This window comes from Mustela erminea, chromosome 8 (genome assembly GCF_009829155.1).
Source record: "Mustela erminea isolate mMusErm1 chromosome 8, mMusErm1.Pri, whole genome shotgun sequence".
In the NCBI taxonomy this organism is placed as follows: Eukaryota; Metazoa; Chordata; class Mammalia; order Carnivora; family Mustelidae; genus Mustela; species Mustela erminea.
Window position 1 is genome coordinate 55,352,168 of NC_045621.1, and position 17,626 is coordinate 55,369,793.

Sequence of the window (17,626 nt, forward strand, 5' to 3'; positions counted from 1 at the left end):
GCTTCCTCCCACTTCTCTCTGCCTGCCTCTCTGCCTACTTGTGATCTCTGTCTGTCAAATAAATAAATAAAATCTTTAAAAAAAAAAAAAAAAAAGGAAGTGGATATTTAAGCCCCCAAACACAAATTGACGTCCAGGATGATGTGGAGACACTGGAACTCTGTCCTCTACTGCTGACTGGAATATAAATTGGTACAACTACTTAGGAAAATAGCTGTGATGGTCATCATCTGTAAAGATGTGCATTACCTTCAGCCCAGTAATTCCATTTCTAGGTTTCTGCTATGGAAAAGTCAGGCACACGTGCACAAGTACAAGGATGTGGCAGTAGGCTTAGAATTGCACTCAATTGGAAACAACCCAAAGATTCATCATGTTGAGAACATAAATACATTGCACTCTAACTGTGCAATAGAATACTGCTGAGCAAGGAAAATAAATAAGTTCTATGTCTTCAGATACTGATATATCTCAAAATCATAATTAAAGCAGTCTGCACAGTATTACCACTGATGTAACTTATGTGAACACGCAAGGCAATACTATATGTCATCTGTGGATCTGGAGATATGGAGTAGTAATAATAATATAAAACACTCACGTGAATATTAAACACAAATTCAGGTTAATGGTTTCTTCTGAAGAGGCAGGGAGAGAGAGAAATAGGATCCGTTTGAGAGAAACCAGGGTATTTCAGTATATCTGTGATATTTTGTTTTTCAAAAAACCTGAAGCAGGGGCGCCTGGGTGGCTCAGTGGGTTAAGCCGCTGCCTTCAGCTCGGGTCATGATCTCAGGGTCCTGGGATCGAGTCCCACATCGGGCTCTCTGCTCAGCAGGGAGCCTGCTTCCTCCTCTCTCTCTGCCTGCCTCTCTGCCTATTTGTGATCTCTCTCTATCAAATAAATAAATAAAATCTTAAAAAAAAAAAAACCTGAAGCAAATGTGGCAAATCATTAAGATTTACTATAACTGGGTCAGGTTCTCAAAGCTCGTTGTATTATTGTCTACTTTTTCTGTATGTTCGAAGTATCTCATGGTATTTAAAAAGTAAGAATAAGAGGAAATACCTCTTTTTATATAAAAGGAGGCCAAAAAAAAAAATAAATACTGTCTTAGGTTGGGTTCTCACTGAGATGGAGTTTTGGGTGCAGAGTATTTATTACAGGTAGACACTTGTGGAGGAGGGGAAGGAAAAGCAGGATTGGGTAGAGGAAAAGTTCAAATACTGTGCAGTCTGGCCCAGCCCATGGGGAGCTCTGGAGCAATGGACCCCGCCTTTGTACACCCACCTCAGTCAGTGGCTGGCTGCAGCCTGCCCAGAGGGCATGCCCTTGAGCTAGCTGTTCTCTGCTGCTGAGGTACCCCTGAGGGCCCGAGAGCTGGGGCAGCAAGTGCTTCCCTGGGCTTCCTGCCCAGCTCTGTCCACCATACAAAGCATGAAAATGAAGCTCTGTTTTCTCCTAGTCCTTTGGCTAACTGTAAGAGTGTTTATCAGTGTATTTACCTGAGAGAAATGAGGTAAACATAAAAAAAATCTTTTAAACACATGTGAACACACTCCATTTTATAGCATATTAGTAGCCTTGACTTTCTTTAAGTTTGTTTATGGTCTTGTGTGCCAGAATTTAAGAGGAAATTGTCATATGCTAAATCATTGGCAAATGCTTTTAATGTTGTTTTCATTGTCATCTCAAAGGAGAACAAATACAGGGTCCCCTTATAATTCAGATGCACTAGTTTTGGATACTGGTTTAAAAATTAGCCTTTACAATATAAGTTTAATAAACCAGAGTGTATGGTAAAATACAAATTTTACATTTATAGGTGGTATCTCTGTGTAATCATCATAATGAGTGTTAACTTTAGAAATGATTAGGTGTGTTTTTGTCTGACTGTGTAATACTATCTTCTTCATCAAGCAGTCTAAGAAGCTGGTAGAGACAGAATTGTCAAATTCTGCTCATCCATCTTGGTGTGAGTCCCATATGGGTGTTCAATTTATATTTTGTAGGTGTGATATTAATGATTTTACAACAAAGCATACATATATTTTCCTTGTAAATATTCACAGGTATTAGGTAACCTTTACAAATTTCATTCTTTATGTCTTCCTGATACTCTGCTTTCAGGGCTTTAATGACATCCTGCTTATGAGAAGCAGGAGCAAACAATGGGCAGAATGATTTTGATAAAAGGAGCTTGTGATGTTCAATATTCTGGGTCCATGGCCAGTAGTGATAAAATGCAGACTTTACTCAGGCTTTATGAACGTTGAAGGAATTACCTAACTTTTAAATGAAAAATGTAGGTACATCATGTAGTACAGCAACTGGACTACTGTAAATGGTTTCTATAGGTGCTTCAGTCAAGATTTCTAGTTGCAAGAAAGAGACTGACATAGCTAGTTGTGCAGAAAAAGGTATTTATAAGCAAGTATTTGTGATTTCCCACATTTGTTGCAAGAGCTGGAGAACAAGCTCTGAGATTTAACTTCCAGAAACAGTGTCTAAATCTGTGGCACAAAATTGGGTAGATAAAGAAACCACCAATGCTGCCACCAGGCATCAACATAGCAGTTTGTGGAGATGATTTCTGTAATAGATGACCTGACACATGTTGCAGGGCAGCAAGAAGGTGAAAGAGAAAATAAGCTTCGTGTTTTCTGATGTCAGAGTCTTAGTTTTAGTACCTGAGTCACAGTCTGACATCTTGGCAGAGCCAAAATCACTGTATCTCTGCTTCTGAGAGAAGGAATTATGGGACAGTCAGTTCCAACTTCTGCCTTCAAGTGGGAAATTTCCCAACCATTTCCTTGAAAGGATGCTCAAAAGGTCATACACAGCCATGAACATGACAGGAATGTGCTGAAATGGAGTTTTTTTATATGAATGAAATTTTTTTTCTGTTCTAATTTGAAACATACTTTAATCCTACCATGGTAATTTTTGGCCATCCCCAGATGAAGAAAACTCAGCAGCCCTCCATCCCTAGTAGCCGCTGAACTCAGAACATAAAGGTAATATGATGGCTCTGAGAATATTTTTGGATTCACAGGTGGTCCATTTCTGGCCCAACTTGATACACGCAACCAGTCTTCTGGGATAAGAGTAGATAACAAACAGCGAAGTAAAATAATTGAAAGAATGGAAGTGTGTCACAGAAATATGCTGCTGTTTAAGGGCAAAGAAAGACTCAAATATGAGATAAGCATAAGACTATTTGCCCTTAAAATCAATTATCTTAGCCTGATACTGAATGTTGTAAAGTTATTATCTATCTGGTCTTCCGTTGCTAAACATTTATTAAGAACAGAGGTCCAAGAAATGTTAAGCAGAGATAGGAAGCGTCCCACTTTGATCATATTGTACAACATTATTGAGCCAAGTATTATTCATTCAGGCCATGCCCTATATACCCACACCAGCTGGGCTCATTAAAAAGTATTCTCAGTATCAGAAAGAAGTTAAGGAGTTCAGGGACTATATCTTAGAAATCATTCTAAGAATAGTTTGAAGAATTTACAAAGCCAGTGCTGTCAGTAATAGCATGTTTGCCTGATTCCACAGGGAGCTAATACACGTCAGTTAAAATGTTTTAATTTTTTGCATGACAAACAAATTATGTATATATTGTCATAAGCAGTTTTTAAGGTAGTTTTATTTCTGATTAGTTTCTAGGTTTAGGGTTCACATACCTGGTATTTTGAACTAGCAGTCATTGTCCAACTAAACTACTTACAGTTCAGCATTTGCCTTGAGTAGACTTGTAAAGAGATAATATGGTACGGGGGAGCTTGAGGTGTTATTGAAGGTGTTATTTGTGGCTTAAAGCCTTTGGATATACTGATTTGATCTTTAGATGTTTTATAGCATAGCATTCTTCCTGTTTTTTAAAAACTTGTCAAGGTAACAATGAGATAAGTACTAATAAAGTTAAAGCATCTTTTCCTATGATAGAACTTATTTGCCTTCATAATGCAGCATAGAATGAATAATATCATTTCTTTAAACAATCTTCCCAGCTTTTAAATACCATTTTAAATTCTATATTGTGGCTCAGACTTTATTTTTCCTTCCCTCACACCGTGACACATGAACAATGAACATGTTATTTCATAACAATAGAAGAATTTTATTGCTTCTATTGAAGATAAATATAGCAAGGTTTTTTCTGGGGGTTTGGAAGGATTTTTTTCCCTTAACAATTAAAAGGCTCTGTATCAAACGTGATAAAGTGATTCACATCATGGGAATTTACATGTTTTCAGTACAGTATACAGGATAAAAAAAAGTAGCTCTTGAGGCTATAGAGCTTACATTGGTTAGTGGGCCCCTGATGCAGACACATTAAGGACTCTGCAGATCTTGACATTGAATAGAGAGCCCTGTTTGCAAACCTCAATTGGAAGAACAGACAGAAAAGCCAATAAATATCTGTGTTTCCCATCCCAAACAAAACTTAATATTCTAGTGCCTTTCAGTTTGAAAAAAGCACAAATTGGTAGGTTATCTAGACCTGCAATTCCACCCAAAACTTTTTAATTTCACGAAGCCACACTAGATACAGTGCTATGTTATGGGCATGTTTCTGTGTTTCCTGTGACATGCATTCACATATATATCTGTCTTGGCACTTTATATGCCTTTTATTTCCTTGAATCACAGGAGCTTCAGTTTCAACGACTCACCCGAGAACTGGAAGTGGAAAGGCAGATCGTTGCCAGTCAGCTAGAGAGATGTAGGCTTGGAGCAGAATCCCCCAGTATCGCCAGCACCAGGTACAGGGCCAACGGCTCTATCTTTTTATATGCCTTCAAGTTCCATGCCTTATTAAGTTGTCCTGGATGCAGCAAACGATTCTCTTAGTTTTGTCACTGTTAACTTGCCTTTCTGAATTGGACACCAAAACTGTCAATTTATCCTAATTTGAGAAGCCTCTTGCAATATTGATTATTCTTCAGTCCTGTGCTTAAAGTGTTTTATATGGCATTGGTAAGTTTCTGTATGCTACTTTTAGAAGTTTGATTTCTCATATGTAGACACAGTTAATGGATGTTTTTCACAGTAATTACTAATTATTTCGCAAGGCTAATTGACTTTGAAAACCTGGTATTGATTTTTTTTTAAACAAAGTAATATTTCTAAATGATAACATTTAAGTAGCTTTTAAAAATGTCTTCAGTTGACTTTGAGTTTTGCTAGAACTCTGTAAAAATGCCATACAAAATAATTACTAGATGAAATAATTCAGTGTATTCACATAATAAATTGAAAACCAGTATATTACTGAAAAAAGCCATGTTTAATCAGAATTATTGTTTTGTTTTTAAATGCCTCATAAACTATTTAAAAACATCATTATTATAAAAACTTACTGCCATAAGCACCAAATGGTGAAATCACTGCTTATCCTATTTGTGGATTTCTTTCTTGTTAATTACATATTCTGGTAAGGCCTACCATAAAATAACTTCTATTGCTTACATTTTTAAGCTTGGTTTCTTTATTCCTATGTAGGTATGTACCAACAGTAACTTGTCTCTTTAGTTATTTCTAACATCGTTATTGTTCTACTTGGCAGTACCATCTATTATTCTTAGCCAAGAAAACCTTCTTTTTTTTTTTTTTTTTTTTTAAAGTTGACTTTTTTTTTTTTTTTAAGATTTTATTTATTTATTTGACAGACAGAGATCACAAGTAGGCAGAGAGGCAGGCAGAGAGAGTGAGAGAGGGAAGCAGGCTCCCCGCTGAGCAGAGAGCCCGGATGTGGGACTCGATCCCAGGACCCTGAGATCACGACCTGAGCCGAAGGCAGCGGCCTAACCCACTGAGCCACCCAGGCACCCCCCAAGAAAACCTTCTTAATGAATAGAGTGCTGTTATAGTTCCTCTGTTCTGTCTAATTCTATTGCTATGGATTTAAGAATATTAGGCTGATAAGTTGTGTTCTTATGAATTTTTTTCATCTCTGACCCTTAAGAGTTGTACATATTGGTATGTTTTGTAAGGCATAAAGTAAATAAGATTAATAAAACTTTTAAAACATAAATATTAAATTATGTGATCATTTTTTAGTTATCCAGGCAGTTTTGTGGGGTTTTTTTAGGAAGGGAAATTACAAGCAATGAGTAAAATTGTAAATCAAATATTTCTAACTCTGGCTTTATAGTTACTCAATGAAATAATTTATCAAGGAAGTTAAAGTTGTTAAAATTAATTTTAATTCTATTAATTTTAATTAATTCTACTAATTTTAATTCTATTCAGTATTTTTATTCAGTATTTTTAAAAAGCCATCTGGCTTTTTAACACCAGAAAGAACAATTCACAAACTCAATAATATGGTATTGTATATATTTCCAAAGACAAAGAGCCATAGATTTAAAAATACATAATTTTATACATAGAAAATTTAATTCAACATTTAAAAATTCAGTTAGGACTTTATTCTGGTTAATTTAGCTTATTAAACTAACATTGAAATTCTTGATAAACCCCCATAAATACTTGGTATATCAATAAAGTAAGTCAGTACTTAGAGAAAATGACAGATTAGAAAGGAAAATTCCCAGATACTAGAAATAGGAGAGAAACTGAACGCTAGACCCAGGAGCATTTGAGCTGCCTCTACAGGAGACTTAGGGACAGTCAACCCCTCCCCTCCAAAAGCACTGGAATCTTATATTTAATATTCATGCAGTGACCCAAGAATGAGGCCTTGTATATATTCAAGATGGTACATGTGTGCTTAAGATTGCTGTATTAAGCTGTAGCCCTCAAAGGGCTGCACCCGTGGTAATCTCCCAACCTTGTACCACATGTGGGTTTGGAGCCCAGATATGATTCTTCACATTGTTCAGAATCCCCAGCTGAGAAACTGTCATCACTAAAGATGAGCTCACAATCAGGTAATATAAAACTTGAGTCATGAGTCTCAGCTAGTAGAAGCCTATGATTTAAAACTTGAAGAACATGCTATCCTTGGAGAAATTCTGATAGGTGTGCACAGTACGACAGATACAAGGGTGTTCATTACAGCATTATTTGCAAAAGTAAGATATGAGAAAGCTAATATTATGGGTTTGTTTAAAATACTACTAAAAATACATGTTAAAGTATTTACTCTGAGTGATTTTGGTGTTTTTGTCTCTGGGTCTCAGTGCCTAGTGTGGTGTGTGATATGTCACTGGGCTCCGTCAGTGACTTTTGGGTGAATGAATGGATTTTTCAGAAGGGGAAACTGAGTTGGCCAGAGAAAGAGGGAAAGCAGGCAGAGAGGTAATACAGGATTCCCCACTTTGTTTGTATTGGAGCACTAAGAGGTTTAGGTACCTAGGATGTGTCCTAAAAGAACCTAATGGTTTATGAGTTTGGAAGGGTAAAGCTGGCATCTGATTGGAGAGCTGGGAGCTAAGGTGATGATAAGTAACCTTCATTAGGTCTTAAAGGAGACCTGTTGAAAGTTGTTTTTGGTGGCACCTGGGTGATCCAGTCGTTAAATGTCTGCCTTCGGCTTGGGTCATGGTCTTGGGGTCCTGGGATCAAGACCCGCATCGAGCTCCCCACTCGGTGGGAAGCCTGCTTCTCCCTCTCCCACTCCCCCAACTTGTTTCTGTTCTCTCTCTCACTGTCTCTCTCTCTCTCTGACAAATAAATAAATCTTTAAAAAAAGAAAGAAAAAAGAAAGTTGTTATTCGGAGGTAGTTGTCCTGGTAGTGTAGTGCATAGATCAGAATGAAGAGAGACCTGGGCAGCAGGCCAGGAATTTATTATGGAATCTTAGGGTTATGAGAAAGGCTGGTTTTGTCATTCAGTGAATTAGAATCATAAATGATCCATTTTGATTGTCCTACTCACACATCACATTGGATTCTCCTATATTCTTGATATCCCCAACATAATGCTAACCACAGCCTTCCCCAAGTTTCACTGGGAAGGTCATCTCTCTTCATCTGAACTCATAGCTATTTGTGCCTTTGTCAATTCTCCTATGAGAGAGATGGTAAGGCCCACCCCACCCCCACCGCCCCAGCACAGTGCCTGGTGCTCAGCAGGCCGGCTCCCAGACAAATGCTCATTGAATGAATAATGAACCTCAGCAAAGCCCTGTGTGTTTTAAGCTCATCAAGTAAGCATGCTTCACTGGGAGGTTATCTGCTTGGCATCTTTGGGTTTCTGTCTACCCTTTCTCATACCTGCTCTCTCTTTCAGTGTGCTTCTCGGTGGACCTCAAGAAGACTCTTGACACAGTTACTTTGCTCTTTGACCACCAGGTTTCCACACTAGCAAGGAGCCCATTAGAAAGCAATGTTAGTGAAGGGAGCACAGGTTTTTGTCACTTGAGAGACCCCTCTGTGTCTTCCAGTCCCCACCAACTGTCACTCTCAGAACAAGATCTAAAGATACAGAAAAACAGAAATTAGCTCTCAGACCCAGGGTCTCTTCCTTGTTAGCCATTTCTGATTTGCTCAAAGGAAGTTAAAAGTACGACCACTGCTTATGGCCATGAAGTTTTCTTTGGATTCAGGTCGTTCTTATGTGAATTGAATGTAGTCAGCAGAACAGGGGACTTGATAACTAGTTACCTTTCATATTGTTTGATTGAGATCTGTGGCAGAGTTGGTAAGGTGATCTGTGAGATTTTCTTAGGTTTCCTAGTCCAAAGATGATATTATAATAACCCAAAGGGAAATGAAAAGCATATTTTTATTAACTTTTTCTGTTGTTCAAAGCATTTGCTATTATTGTCCTTACCCTGTGAATAAGAAGCCAGAGGCAGTAGCATGAGGTCCTGTTTAATAAAGGATTCTTACATTGTGCTAAATGATATGCCATGGAACCCTCTCCCAAAGGAGTAACTCTAAAACTGAACAGTTTAGTTCCCTCACATTTGTAGTACCAACGATGAATTTTTTTTTTAAAGATTTTATTTATTTATCAGAGAGAGAGAGGGGGAGAGAGCGAGCACAGGCAGACAGAATGGCAGGCAGAGGCAGAGGGAGAAGCAGGCTCCCTGCCGAGCAAGGAACCCGATGCGGGACTTGATCCCAGGACGCCGGGATCACGACCTGAGCTGAAGGCAGCTGCTCAACCAACTGAGCCACCCAGGTGTCCCCCAACGATGAATTTTTAACCCATGCCATGAGATGTTCTCATTTTCTAGGCGGAGAAACTGAGACTCTGCTTATATTTATTTAAAACAGTGTCCTAAAAAGTAAACTGCCTTTGGCAGTTTATTTGCAGTGTGCCTTGTTGCAAACTTAAAAAACAAAAATCATTAAAAATCATTTTAAAATCTTAATGATTAAAGTAATCACTTAGTTTCTCTGTTAATGCCTCTTTGGAAATCTAGTTCTAAACAAGGTTAATAAAAACCCCATTTCTGGTATGATTTCTCATTTGCTTTATTTACTACAAAAAAGCACTAATAACCCAAGCAACGTCAGTTAGAATGATCCTTAATCTGGAATTGATGGTGCTTATATTCTAAGATGATGTGTTAGGCCAAAAATAATCGTGACTTTGAAAAGCCTGAAAATGAATTATGACGTTAGTTAATAGAGAAGTTAGAGCCTGTCTGCTTTGTGCCAAGTGCTCTATAGTTACCTATGTAGTTACTATTTCACCTCATTGAAGGTAGGCTATGGAAATACTTAATAAGGAAGTTATGACTTTTCTCCATTTGTGCTGACTGCAGTATAGTTCTTTATATATGTAATATTCATTTCATTTAAAGTGCGCTGTGGGATCAGTTAATAGAGAAGACTCCCCTTTTCTTTCCTTGTTTCGAGTATACTATGGTTATCTATGTATTTAATATTTTGCCTCATTCCAAAAGTGTTTGAAACATCTTTTAAAAATACAAAACCCAAAAATGGAGTGAGGAAACTAGAGCACATGGAAGATAATGATTAGAAAAATAAGATGAAACCAATGTTAAAATAGTATGAAACTGTATGTTGCTAACATTCCATGCATTTGCTAGAAGTAAACAGCCACTTTGGCTCGGAGTGACTAGTACCCATTCCAAAGAGAGAAACATGAATGAATTATATTGAAAATATGTGTAGAATAAAAACAAACCAGGTTGCTCAGGAAAATCTACCTTTCCAAGGGCGGAGATTTGAGTGGTTTCTCCTGGAAGCCACCACCAAGAGACCTCTTCATGATGTGGCAGACAGCATCGTTGGTAGTCTCTCACTGTACGAAATCAGGCTCATAGGTCTCTTTCTTACACTGCTAAATGGAATATAAATGGATAGAAATAATTCCCCAGGAGGCCAGTTCTGACACACTGTAGTTCGGATCAAAGATGATATTTAGCATATGTAGATGGATGGGTTAATTTCAGGTCCTCCAAGCAGGCAGCATCCCATAATGACTACTTCTGTCTGCTGCGCTCTGTACAGTCCTGGTAACAATGGGTGCCACCATGTGAGGTGCCCTGTGTTCCAGGTCACTGTGTAGCTACCTGGTGTGCGTGCCTTAACAAGCGACATGTCCCTCATGGGAGGTGAGGTCTGTACAGCTCATCTCAGGAGAATCTCATCACGGTTAACTCGGAAGAAAGTTTACTCCTTCATCATTTTGCCTCCCATGTGCTAAGCAACAGCCTTCAAATTCAAGCTTTGATGAGCATGGAATTTATTCTTTTTCTCCTTGGAGCATTATCAACTGGGTTTCTTTCTGACAATAGTCCAGGTTAGATTTCACTGGATAGGGTGACAATAAAAGGTCCCAGTAGCCAGAGTGAGGGGCCCACCTCCCCATCCCAATAATTCCCCTGTCCACTTCTACTCCTGAGGGCAAAGGGAGAGAGGGGTGACTAGAGCAGTATTCTTCCTCTGTTTTGGGTTTTGGTTTTGTGTGTGTGTGTGTGTGTGTGTGTGTGTGTGTGTGTTTTACTGACTGTGAAGTTAAATAATGGTCATTTCAGACAACTGGTAAAATTCAAAAAAGTATTATATAAAGTGTAAAACCCATAATTCTACCATTCAGAGACAACCATTTTATTTTCAAGTCACGCTTATTGAAGTGTAATTTACTTACAGTAAAATTCACCCTTTTTAACTTGCAGTTTTATGGTTTTTTAGATTTTTGGCATGTCATTGTATAACCACTACCACATAGAACATTTCCACTAACCCCAAAAAAGAGGCAACCACTTTTAAATGTTTGCTACACTTCATTGTCTTCAGTTTTTGTTTGTTTGTTTTTATGTTTGAGGCCATTCCCCCTGGCTAACCTTGTGTCTTGTTCCTAAAGTCCCACTTTGACCTGCCAGGCCAAACTTTAATGGCTCCCACTTGCCTGAGGAATTCCCAATGGGACAAAAAGCTTGAGGCTGAACCAGTGACCTAGGGCAGCTCATTCAGCAGTGCTTAGAGATCATTACAGCCTTCCAGTGGCAGGCGGCACACTGTGGGAGGAAGCCTTAGCCAGGGGAAATACTCGAGGGCAGATTCAGCCTCACGGATACAAGGTGTGGCCTGTGCTTCATGTTTCATGTAAGCAGAAAAATTACATGAGTGTTTCAACTTGTTGGGTAACAAAGCTGTGCAAGAAGAAAATGGAATTGGAAATGAAAAGTCAGTAAATGAAAATATGACCAGCTTCGACTTTAAGAAACTATTTCTGAGATTTTATTGTACAGAATTTCAAAACTATCCCTGATTGCAGACTTGGAATCTAGCCATTCATTGTCCAGAAACAAAGTTACTTCTCGACAAGCTGAAAGAAAAAGTTTATTTCTTTGGGGTACATAAATTGGTTCCATGAATTTTATCTTGTAAATCATAGTTTGTCTACTTATTAAGATGAAGCAGTAAGTTTTCATTTATATTGAAGTTAAAAAAAATCCCCAAAATGGACCTTTTAATAATTGCAGAAAACATTAATTTCAGCTTTGGGAATCAAAGTACAGCTTTAAGTTTTCATTTTGATTTTTGTACATTGTCTTGAACTTTGATGACCCCGTTCAGAAACAGTTGGTCCCTTCACATTGTCAATCCTTTGACTGGCTACTACTGATGTTAGGAAGTTACCCTAGACTGAGAAAAATCCTGTCCATATCAACTGAGTGAGGGGGGGAAATGGGTGGCAATATTGAAATTAAATAACTTCACACTCTTCCCAAGATTATCTCTCCTTTCAAGTTAGTTTAAAGCCCTGATAAAATAGAATTCTTTATGGTTTTGAAAAGGTCATACAATCTTGACAAATAGTCTTCTTATCGCCACTTAAGAAAAGAACTATTATTTTTTAATGAAAAGATTTGATTCCCCACTGCCATTCACATATTTTTTTTTTACACTTTATGGGGTCATCTGCTAGTGCCCATCAGGCTTCCATTGATACTATTAAAAATTCTAAAAATGTTTTAGGCTGACAGTAGCAGAAAAGGCTTTTTCATGGTTCAGGTCTTTTCTTCAGCAAATATTTTTAAATCACTGCAAAGTAAACCTCCTCAAATGATACATTCTTTAAAAATGAAGAGTCTTTGAAAAGATTGAATGTTTGTGCCTTGACAGTTTATTGCTTATTTAATGTACCACTTCAGGAAGATGCTTGATAAAGTTCTGTCCCTTTGACCTCCAGAGAGAGCTCTCACCAGCAAAACCTGAGTTTTTTAGATAATAGTTTTATTAAGATATATTTCACATACCATAGAATGCATACTTTTAAAGTGTACAATTCAGTATTTTTAGTGTATTCACAGATTTTGTTCAACCCTTACCATTGTTCCATTTTAGGGCGTTTTTATGACCCTGTGAAGAAGCCTTCTACATATTAGCACCCCTTTCGCATTCTCCCCTCCCCATGGCCCCTGAGAACTATGCATCTGCTTTCTGTCTCTGTGGATTTGTCCATTGGACATTTCCCTATGTACAGTATCAGGCAATATATGGCCTTTTGTGAGTTGGCTTCTTTCACTGAGCATAATGTTTTCAAGGTTTACTCATGCTGTAAGCATGTATCAGTACGTCATCCTTTTTTGTTTCCAAGTAATTATTCCACTGTATGGATATATATAACATTTTTTTATTCATTCACCAGCTAATAGACATTAGGGTTATTTCTACTTTTTGACTATTGTAAATAATACTACTAAGCCTCAAGTGTTGAAAGGGGTTTGCTTTAGGCAAACTTAGTTGGGGGTCAGGAAGTGATAGAAGTTTTCCTGAGCCACTCCACCCATCCTTCTGCTCCCTCACAAGAACTTGCCTTCTTTCCCCTCTGCTTTCTGTTACGGTAAATCTCTGCAATACTGCTGAGCTAGTTGTCTGTGTTGAGTTACTTTAGCGCGCTGTTTGGGAATCCAGTAATATTCATCAGGGTGTAGCTCAACCAATTTCCATTCCTAAGTATTGTCTTTGGTCACTAGTGCCTCTCTTAATGGTCAAACAAATAAAAGTTCTCTGATTTCGTTTCTAATTCAGACCAAATGAGGAATAAACTATTTGATATTTGAATGTAATTATCAGAAACTCTCTGGGGGATCTGTGCAGCGAATATTTATTAAATGGCTGCTCTTATGAGCAAATTTAGTAACACTGAATTTTTAAGATGTAACTCCTATTGTAAACACAGTAAAGAATACCACATCTGAAAGATACATAAATGAGTCTGTGGCTGACCTGCAGCTCTACAGAAGTCATTTATCTTGAGCAGTTTACTTAAGCACAGTTCTTCCAGAAGGCATTTTAATTACTGCTTCTCATTGCCATTCCAGTCACAAGCCAATTTCTTCTGGGACATACAAATCCAAGTGGCAACTATCTCTGCTGATTTGAATTAAACTTGCATAAACTAGGTCTTCTGCAGGGCGTATGAGCCCAAGGTAATTCAACCAAAATTCCATTAAGCTAACCTATTTTAACCTAAGAATGTTACCATGTAGGATGTGGATTTTAAGCCAGGTAGTTTCCATAAGTAATACTTTTTTATGGACCTACAACATTATGCAACAAAATGTTTTAATCACAGTAAATAAATATTTCAAAATGAATTACCTTTTTCTTAGACTGAATATTTAAAAATGTTAAGTGGGTCATAAGGTTAGAAGGAACCACAAAAAGAAATCAAGTTTATAGTTTGCATCAAAGTTCCACATTATCTTAAGACTATTTTAATGTATCTGGTTAAATATAGAGGCAGCCCAACTATATTAATTTTCTAATTAATGAAGAGGAAAATACTTCTTAAAATTCAGAGGCCCATATTCTAAAATATATGTATCGTGCCATTATTTAATTCTTTTAAAGCACCATTTTAATTAAAATAATACTATTTCATTTTCTGTAATTTTTCATAGTTCACATTCTATAATTACTATTCTCAAATTATGTAACAGTGATAAATTATTCAGTCAATACAGGAGTTATATTACCAGCCCCCACTCTTAGTCATTAGGCTTTTTAAACTATTTATATTGATAAATCATAAAGTAATTTAAATAAGCCACAGAGGATATTTCAAGATGCTTCCTGAAAAAAAGTTTACCTTTTTTGCTTCATAGGAATTAATAATTACTTTAATCATGTATCTTGTATCTACTGTCATTCTGGGTTTTATCTGTATTTTTTAAATCTTTATCTTAAGAAAGTACTGAGAAGCACAGAGAATAATACAACAAAAGCTCAAGTACTCACATCCCAGAACTGAAAATTGTTGACAGTTCATCATATTGGCTTTTTATTTAAAATTTATTTACAATTCAAGCCTTCTTTGCTCTCTTCCCAATAGCTAACCACAAGTATGTAGTCTTCCAGTTTACGTTGTGTGCTTTTATATCATTATACTTCCTTGGCCAATACTTTTGTGTTTCTTTTTTAGCCTACACCATATGGTGTAGTGTTTACCATTGTGCATTAAGTATTTTTCTACTCAGTATTTCTAATCTTTCCATGTTGATGTGTGTTTTTAACTGCTGTTACATAGATATTTCATACAGTGATCAAATTTTGGCCATTTCCTATTGAAGAACATTTTCCTTCCACTTTTTAATACTGTAAATATGTAGCACTGAACATTTTTGAACCTATCTCTTAGTTTACACCTGTAAGATCATGAAAAATGCATCATGATAACTAGACTACTTGGGTTGTAATAAATGTACCATACCAGTTTTTCTAGATCTTTCTTAATAGCTTTCTGAACAGTTAGTATCTCAACAGTTGTACCTTCTCAAGCAGTATGTGTTAAAGTTCCAGGGTGTGTGTGTGTGTGTGTGTGTGTGTGTCTGTCTCTTCTCTTTGTCTTTGTTTCTCTCTCACTCTTTTTTTTTTTTTTGCCAACATTTAAGATTAGGCAGGCTCTTTTAAATTTTACCAATCTAGTGTTATCTCATTTTACTCTGTATTTTCTTGATGACTAATGGGATTGAGTATTTTCTTGTCTTTATGATCCTTTTGAGTTTCCTCTTCTATTCATATTCTTTGCCCACTTTTCTTTCTTTTTTTTAAAAAGATGTTATTTATTTGTTTGAGAGAGAGAGAGCAGAGAGAAGAGCAGAGGAAGAGGGACAAGCAAACTTCATATTGTGCATGCAGCTCAGTGGGGGGCTCAATCCCAGAACTCTGAGATCACGACTGGGCCAAAATAAAGAGTTAGACGTTTAACCAACTGAGCTACCCAGGCTCCCCTCTTTGCCTGCCGGTTTTTTGTTTTGTTTTGTTTTGTTTTTTAAGATTTTATTTATTTATTTAACAGACAGAGATCACAAGTAGGCAGAGAGGCAGGCAGAGAGAGGAAGGGAAGCAGGCTTCCCGCTGAGCAGAGAGCCCGACTCGGGGCTTGATCCCAGAACCCTGGGATCACAACCTGAGCCGAAGGCAGAGGCTTTAACCCACTGAGCCACCCAGGTGCTCCAAACAAAAAATTTTTTTAAAGATTTTTTATTTGTTTGACAGATATCACAAGTAGGTAAAGAGGTAGGCAGAGAGAGAGAGAAAAGGGGAAGCAAGCTCCCTGCTGAGCAGAGAGCCTGATATGGGGCTCGATCCCAGGACCCTGGGATATGACCTGAGCCGAAGGCAGAGGCTTTAACCCACTGAGCTACTCAGGTACCCCTTGCCCGCTTTTTTTTTTTTTTTTTTTTAAGATTTTATTTATTTATTTGACAGAGAGAGATCACAAGTAGGCAGAGAGGCAGGCAGAGAGAGAGAGGAGGAAGCAGGCTCCCTGCTGAGCAGAGAGCCCGATGCGCCCTTGCCCGCTTTTTTTTTTTTTTTTAAGATTTTATTTATTTATTTGACAGAAATCACAAGTAGACTGAGAGGCAGGCAGAGAGAGAGAGGGAAGCAGGCTCCCTGCTGAGCAGAGAGCCCGACGCGGGACTCGATCCCAGGACCCTGAGATCATGACCTGAGCCGAAGGCAGCGGCTTAACCCACTGAGCCACCCAGGCGCCCCCCTTGCCCGCTTTTTTAATGAGTAATTTGGCTTATGGTCTTTGGTTCTGTCATTAGTTTTTTTGCACTGAAAAAACTCTGGGATGTATATGTTAAAATAGTACAGGTCTTAGTATATCATAGCACTAAAAGTACACTGTATTAATCCATTTTTAGAATACAAGTCCTTTAGTATCAATACAAGTACATAGGAGATACAACCTCTATATGATATATAATAATGGAGACCTAATTATCTACATCTGCAGTTGAGGGAAGGTAAGAGCCCAACCAGATGATACTAACATTACTTTCCATTTCTAGATATCCTTTCATGATTTTGCATTTACTTACATACTTTTTGAAAATATTTATGATGTCTTCTCTAAACTCACTCAGGAAATATGTATACCTTTACTTTATTACAGAAATACAAAGTAAATGCTTTCTCCTTTTGCTAGTTGGTGAAAACAAACTCTTCCAGGGAATTTTAGCGTCTTTAAGTATCCTGTTTACTCTGGGAAGTCTTGTTTTCCCGTTTGAGAATATGCTGTGTTTAATGAAACTGGTTAAAAATTGAGTTTTTGTTTAAGTGCTCTCTCCAGGTGAAAACTACTTTTTTGGTTTGTTTTGAATGTAAGAGAGGGAGGGGGAAACTTTGTTGTTTTAATTTAATTATTACATTTAGACTCTGATGAAGTATTTGATTATTAGCAATGCCACTAATAAGTTTTAAGTTGTCAGAAATTAATTGTAAACATCAGTACAGTACTCTCAGTCATGGCAAAGACAGTTATCCTAAGATAAATGGCTCATATTTTGGTGCAGTGTTTGATGTTCAAAACAAGACGTTACAACAATAAACAAACGTAAACTTAAAAAAAAAAAAAAAAAAGCCTGGAAATTTCCAGTCTAGTAGAAGGGACCATTTTATATAACTAACAATATGACAAACGTGCTTAGTAACAATGTTAAGTATATGTTTATTTTTTTCATTTTTAATTTTGTGAAGAGCTCCATGTTGACCAGATTACATTGTCTTAGCTCTATCCCAGGAGGCTCTGCCTGGGTGTCTTTCATTTTCATACCCTCAGGTTAAAATACTTTATAGTATGAGGAAGAGAACAATAGCCATCGAGCACCTATTCCGTAACAGACACCTGTACTAATAGATGTTTTATACCCTTTATCTTCTTAACTTTTCAACAGTGTTTCCTTTTTGGTGTTTTTTGTTT

The 17,626-nt window shown here is 37.3% G+C and overlaps 1 protein-coding gene and 1 long non-coding RNA gene across 10 annotated transcripts in view; one reads left to right on the top strand and one right to left on the bottom strand.

Annotated features, from left to right (window-relative positions):
* The window catches only part of PKP4 (plakophilin 4), a 244,260-nt gene that overhangs the window by 130,259 nt on the left and 96,375 nt on the right, over window positions 1-17,626 (top strand). For all 8 annotated transcript variants that reach the window (XM_032355642.1, XM_032355648.1, XM_032355646.1 and 5 more), the window contains exon 3: window positions 4,667-4,779. In XM_032355642.1, the coding sequence (XP_032211533.1) occupies window positions 4,667-4,779 (113 nt within the window). The remainder of the gene's footprint in view (window positions 1-4,666; window positions 4,780-17,626) is intronic.
* The window catches only part of LOC116597651, a 39,974-nt gene continuing 33,979 nt past the window's right edge, over window positions 11,632-17,626 (bottom strand). The window contains exon 4 of one of the 2 annotated variants that reach the window (XR_004288721.1): window positions 11,632-11,731. This is a non-coding gene — a long non-coding RNA (uncharacterized LOC116597651). Of the gene's footprint in view, window positions 11,732-12,523; window positions 12,621-17,626 lie in introns of those variants that run through there. The other variant, XR_004288720.1, reaches the window with a different exon arrangement.